Here is a 6,569-nt window from a genome sequence, read left to right on the forward strand (position 1 = left end):
ATTCGAACTCGCGAATACAGGGGTGATAGTCTGCATCAATACTCGCTGAGCTACCCAGGACCCTATCGTCACACATTTTAATAATATTTGGATTAATTATTCAGTCAATGTTTTGGACACAGACAGTATATTGGATTTAAAATTACGCTATAACTTTGGAGATCATACTGCATGTTCATTAGACAGCCAGTCCATGTGAAACTCTAATTGAAGGAAAGTCACATCACAAGCTCACTTGGCCAGTGTTTATGCTGATTGCCTTCCTCTCACAACTGTCACCTGAACGCAAACAGCATGCTGTGGGTGACTTTGTTTTGATGAACAATTATACAGACAGAGAACAGACTACAATTATGGTAATATAGTGCCATCTGCAGGTGCAAAATGTAAATAAGTTACACGCTCTCATTCAGGCAATAATTGTTTTGATCTCTGACAAATGCATAAAAGACAGTAGTTTAATATGCAGCATTGCTGTTTGGATGTTGCTTTTGAAATTGGTTACTAAAAACTGTTTTATATGAATTAATAATGAATAACATCATAATGTATATGACTATTGAGGTAAAACACATTAGAGCAAATTGCATTTCTATCATTTTGAAATCTTTTCTATCTTTTACAGGCATTAAGATTCAATGTATTTAAATAGAACATGCATCCCTGATAAGGTGATCCAGATAGCAGATCCACATATTTTCTATATAGGATTCATCCTATATTATCTAACAGCATTTCAACAGTCAAATTGGAAAAAGAGTAGAGAGGGAAACAGACAGAGCATCACAAAAATGTCCTTAGAATAAAAAAAAATAAAGGTTAAATTATGAAATTATTTAACTTAAAAAGTTGTAAAAACAAATAAGGCCACTTAAGCCTATAAAATACAACAATTACCTTTATGGCTCAGTAAAGACTGTTTAATTAAAGTGCAATACTATCACTGAGTAGACCTCAACATTTATGCGTATAGATCCCTTTAACACAGATTTCGTTTTCAAGCACTACAATTACAGCATTTAAAACGTAAAAATTAGGTATTGAAGAACACCTTTCACTGCCTTTGCGCTGAAGTGTACCAATGTATCTGTGAAAAATTACTTAGAACTTTGTACTTAAATTGTAAAAAATAACTTTGAACTTAAAGCACAACTGTGCATGTACAACACAGCTGTGCCACTCTGATGACTTTGATGAACTTGTAGTTCAAGTTCAAAGTTTTTTTTAGCAACCCTCTAATCAAATCTTTTCGATCTCCAGGTATTCTAGTGTTTGATCAGTCAGGCTTTGGGTCTGCTCATGCTGTCCATCATTAGAAAGTCCATTAGTCGTGACTTTCCTATTTAGCTTGTCAAACTCCTCAGTGATCTCTGCTAGAGTCCTCCCTTTAGTTTCAGGTAAAGTGAAACCAATGAAAAGACATGCAGTCACACAAACGCCACTGAAGGGGATGAAGCAGAGCTGTCCCAGGCTGTTAACTATGAATGAGAATGCCATTCCTATAAGGAAGAGATTAATCCACATCATGGAGCCAGCAATCATGTAAGCCACAGACCTTGCCATTTGGTCAAACAGTTCAGCAGGAAGAAACCCTGTGACCACTACATGCTTGAAGCTGTTTCAAGGCTCTGCCACATGCCTCTTGGTTTCCTCTGTCAATGAGCAGGTATCGTGGGCTCTCTGGAAACCAGGGCAAGGCGAGCATCTGCACTACACCAGGGAGAGCACTGCTTGCCAGCAGATATGGCCAGAGAGACTCGCTCCCCAGGAATTCTGTCAGACCAGTGATCTGGCCCAACAAGATACCTAGAGCGGTAAAAACAGCGGAGGAAAAGGCTACAGCACCTCTTAGGTTCTTAGGTGTGCTCTCTCCAAAGTACATAGGCTGGATATTCATACTAACTCCAGCACTGACTCCCACAAGTAGACGAGCAAGGATGAGCATTTCAAAGGATCCAGCTTAGCGACTACTCAAAGCCAGAAAAGGGATAAAAAAAGAAAGCAGCTGTTCAGTAGCAGAGATGCCTTCCGTCCAAAGTGAATGGCCATTGGGCCAGCGAGCGGGGATCCCAATAGTCCTCCAAGTGAGAAAGTAGAGACTATAATGGTCCATATCAGTGTCACCTGACTGGACTCAAGAGCTGTACCCCATCTCTTCATACATGTCTCATTAATAAACTTCTGCACGTGAGATGTGGGTGCATTGATGATTGAAATATTGTAGCCATACTGAAAAGTGCCACCAATGGCTGCAGAGCACACAGTTAGTGCAAGAGTCAATGTGCAACCTTCTCGTTTCTTATTAGCTTTACTCATTTTATAAAACAAAACAGAAATGTATAGGATCAAAGGGAAACACAAGTAGCATGTAACGTTTAAATATGTAGCATTATCTAAATATTACATTTTATTAATGAAAATGCCTAGTAGGAATACATACACATGCTAACCTACACTGTGATCTCTATTCATTGAAGTGAGGCAGACTGAGCGCTTCCTTCAATAAAGATGACAAAATAGAGTCCTATATGAATTTATTATTGGAGCAAATCAAATGAGCACATGTGACAGTGTTGCCACACATGTGTATCAGTGAATTTGAAGTCACGGAGAAATTTATGTTAAGAGTTGCAAGCTTGTAGATTTTTTTTCTCTCCCACAAACACAACACAACAATTACACCTTCTCAAATTTTTCTTTGCAGGTGCACAAATCCTTTTCTATGAATCACAAATTAAGAAACTCATACGCTCACATTTTTGGTACAGTTGTTCCAGTAAATATGGTGCAAAACACATTCACAAACCCGCATAAAAAAAAATGTGAAGTCACGGACAGATTTTTCTCATCCGCAAATCAGTATGTGAATTCATCCAACGAGAGTTGCACACTTGTAGAATATTTTCTCACAAATATATATATTTTTTTCTTTGATATTGTTCTCACACAAACACAAGTACAAAACTAAAACTGCTTGAATCTGCTGCTACGAGTCTCAAACACAGTTTTTCCCGCGCTCTCCCTTCTTGCACCACATGTCTGTGTAAACTATGGAGCAAAAGTGATTTGTGGATCTGTAGAGGCAGCAGGCGGGCACTGTTCAGAGATCAGAGAATTTTGGCCAATCAGAAGAGCTAGTTTGGGCGCCTCTCCATTGGCGGAACATGACGCCCGAACAGGGAAAAAAATAAACTTCCATGAGCATCTTCACGTGCTGGCAATGGCAAATACCAATAAAGGTATGTTTTTTCTTTCTTTTTCTGAAATCACTAACCGTTATACATTTGTTTATAGTTTATATATGCACGCTGGTCACTGCGGTCAAGCCAGCCGCGATTAAAATCCATATAACAGAAAGACGTGCTTTCCGACTCCTGTTGAGTGCAGACGATAGTCAGTCTTACTATATTGACGAAAACGCGTTTATTAGGTGTCTGTGACGTGCTGGTGTTTATTAATATGTTTGATTTAGCCTATGTGAAATCTGACTGGTTAAGACTCTTGGATAGAGCAGGTAAATATTTTATAACCAAAGTTTAATGAATTAAATGGCATTACAATTGCATATAAATGTAAATGTGACTTTTCTGCCAATGATCTCTCATTGGCATTCATATGTACCTTGTAATAAACTTTGAACTGTAAATCCTGTAAGTCAATTAAAAGTGCACAGTGTTTGAGAAAATTAAAGACAACATCACCCCAAAATTATTAATGTTGTTGAACTGAATACAAAGCAATAACCACAAAATAATGACTACAAAATTAACATCAACACTGAAATAAGAACGTGCGTTTTTTATCTGTCAACAGACATGTTGCATTCGTTACTATAGCAACAACAAATTCATCATGCATCAAATAAATAAAGACCATCATGCCATGGAAAGCAGGAGAGCTGTGTTATAAAATGTTCGGTGTTTAAAAATAGAAATGCATGTTTTCTTTTTTAAATACTCTGACGGTAATGATGTAAAAAAAACAACAACAACCCCCTTAGTTACAAATGGACTGTTTGATCCATGAGAAAGTGAAGTTAAATTAAATAATATCCATAATATCTCAGCCTCCCCCTTCTTTAACACTGTTTTTATTTATTGTTTTTAATTTATAATTTATCTTCATAGTCCTACGCGGTAACATTATTACAGTTCAAACGAACACTGTACTGCGTTGACTGTTAAACGACTCGACCACACGCTTTCCTTGAATACTTTCGATTTAACATGTTACACTGATTGGCCGCATTTTAGAACTTTTTGTTAATGCAACTACGATTGCTGCTATCTTTTTCATAGACACACAAAAAAGCCGTATGGCAGCGGTGGGATTCGAACCCACGCCCCCGAAGAGACTGGAGCCTTAATCCAGCGCCTTAGACCGCTCGGCCACGCTACCATGTGAGTCAATGTGATTTCCAAGTCAAATAAACCAGGACTCCGATACATGAACATAAAATATTGATTTGCGTTGAAAATTCCAGACTTATCTATGGAACAATTGGACAGTTTCTGATTTGACAAGGACAATGCATAGTCATAGTTTGACTATGATTGGTGTTAAAATAATTCTTATTAAATTATTAGGGTGTACAGTTCGCATATGCCGGTGTAGGTTGTGCGTAGAACCGGCTTTATATGAGATTTTGTTTTGGCAAATTCTGCACTGTGCTCTAACATTGTCTACATTATTATAATGTATACAAATGCTACTGTGCTTCCGACTCATTTTCCACTTTCCTTCTGTTGTTTTCACGGTTATCCTTCCTCTCTCTTAAACAAATCAGCTCACATTTTAATTGATATTTTGAGATGTTTTACACAACAGGGTCTCTTCAGGCCAGGCTGCAACATTTTAATTAGGCTTAGGCCTATTTGTGAACTAATGTGCAATTTGCTTTCAGCGTGAATGTAATTGAACAGCCACTCCTGATTTTAAGACTTGGTCTAACAAACTTTCTAAGTGACCGCGTGGCCTAATGGATAAGGCGTCTGACTTCGAATCAGAAGATTGAGGGTTCGTGGTCGATCAGTGGTTGATTCTAAGCAGGAAGTATATTTGTCAGGAGCAGTACTTCTAAATGTGATGCTCCTAATGACGCAAACGTTTTGTTGAACATGGAGTGCCTGTCTCAGCTAATTTTAGATCATTTTCAATACCAAATCTCTTACATTAGAGGTTGATCAACTTGTATTTTTGCATGATTAAGGATTCAGTTGCCACCATAGACCTAAATAACACACACAGTTAATTTGCTCAAAGCATTTAACAATTTACCAGATGATGAAAAATGGAAAGAATACAACAAATAAAATACAAATATTTATTCATACTCATTTGTGCAAAGCATATACAATTTTACCAGATGATAAAGAAAACTGGGAACATAAGTCCAAGTCATATTTGGTTTTTATTTTCTTCTTCCGGTTTGTCCATCAAGTCCTTAAAGCCCAGTTTTTCAAGTGGTTCCTTTGCCATCAACTGCCTGTGAAGTAAATGAAATGAATGAATGGAAAAAATATATATATACATTTTTAATATTATTTATTTCTGGTGCGCTTGTAGTTCTCCAACTTCAGGTGAAATGAGGTCAGAGAAACTCACCTGTTCATTCTGCACTGTAAATACTCCTTTGACTGTATCCGACATTGTGAGTTGTCGAAATGGTTGTCTCTAAGGCATCGCATATATGTCTCTTTGAATGATTTACATTCACCTGTGTACACACAATAGTATTGTGATTAAGTGTGAAGTCAGACTGCGTGTTATTACTTAACCATGCATGTTCACACTCTTACCAAAATGATCTAAGGGAAATGCTCCTTTGTCCGGTGCACGCGGTCGAAACGTCTTGCTTCCGAAGTTCATCGCCGTTGACATTTTGTCCTAATGTAAAGTTTACGGGATTTTGTTGGAAAAGAGGACACACTGTTTTGACAGCTGCTCATGTAAGGATGCGAATGAATCCTTTAAAGTTGCTTACTTCATAAATAGGACCCGGATTTGATTTCAAAATAAAAGTTTCAAACTTACAACACAAAGAAGACAGAAACAAATTTCATTTTAGACCTTTGAAATGTATAAAATATTTGACTTGTATTACAGAAACAATACTTAAGGAACACTTCGTCCCTAATATTGTTTATATTTCTTATTTAACCTTTTTAAACATTTATTTTTGACAACTGCTATTGTGAAGATGTGAAGTAAGCCTCAAAAGTAGATTCACGTTTTGTTTAGGACCCGATTTTGATTTCAAAATAAAGGTTTCACATTTACAACACGAAGAGGGCAGAAACAAATGTTATTTTATACCCTTGAAATAATAAAAAATTTAGATCAAAGTTAGAGTAAACCATAATTAAGAAACATTCGTCCTTAATATTGTTTACATTTTTTATTCAACATTTACTTTTAGATTCAGATTACTCTTTGTTTAGAACCCGATTTTAATTTCAAATAAAAGTTTCAAACTGACAACATGTAGAGTAGAGAAACAAATGTCATTTTATACATTTGAATTATTTAAACACTTAGACCTAAAAAAAACATCCAGTCCCCAATACTGT

General features: G+C 36.7%; 2 protein-coding genes and 1 non-coding gene across 3 annotated transcripts; all 3 read right to left on the reverse strand.

The window, feature by feature from the left end:
- Nucleotides 1-1,239: 1,239 nt before the first annotated feature.
- On the reverse strand, nt 1,240-2,316 carry LOC127626659 (solute carrier family 2, facilitated glucose transporter member 11). The gene is given in 3 exon segments (XM_052102640.1): nt 1,240-1,603; nt 1,605-1,986; nt 1,989-2,316. Coding segments are annotated over 3 exon segments (1,074 nt in total).
- Nucleotides 2,317-4,316: 2,000 nt separating this feature from the next.
- Nucleotides 4,317-4,398, reverse strand: trnal-aag (transfer RNA leucine (anticodon AAG)). The gene has a single exon. It is a non-coding gene; the product is annotated as a tRNA-Leu (tRNA).
- A 933-nt stretch (nt 4,399-5,331) lies between these two features.
- On the reverse strand, nt 5,332-5,965 carry LOC127626842 (cytochrome c oxidase assembly protein COX19). Its single transcript, XM_052102924.1, has 3 exons — nt 5,799-5,965; nt 5,605-5,716; nt 5,332-5,485 (listed from the first exon to the last, which is right to left on the reverse strand). Exons 1-3 carry the CDS (start codon nt 5,878-5,880, stop codon nt 5,398-5,400), a joined length of 282 nt encoding a protein of 93 aa, XP_051958884.1. The 5' UTR covers nt 5,881-5,965; the 3' UTR covers nt 5,332-5,397.
- Between the last annotated feature and the right edge of the window lie 604 nt (nt 5,966-6,569).

The sequence above is a fragment of the Xyrauchen texanus genome, chromosome 33 (genome assembly GCF_025860055.1).
Source record: "Xyrauchen texanus isolate HMW12.3.18 chromosome 33, RBS_HiC_50CHRs, whole genome shotgun sequence".
Classification (NCBI taxonomy): domain Eukaryota; kingdom Metazoa; phylum Chordata; class Actinopteri; order Cypriniformes; family Catostomidae; genus Xyrauchen; species Xyrauchen texanus.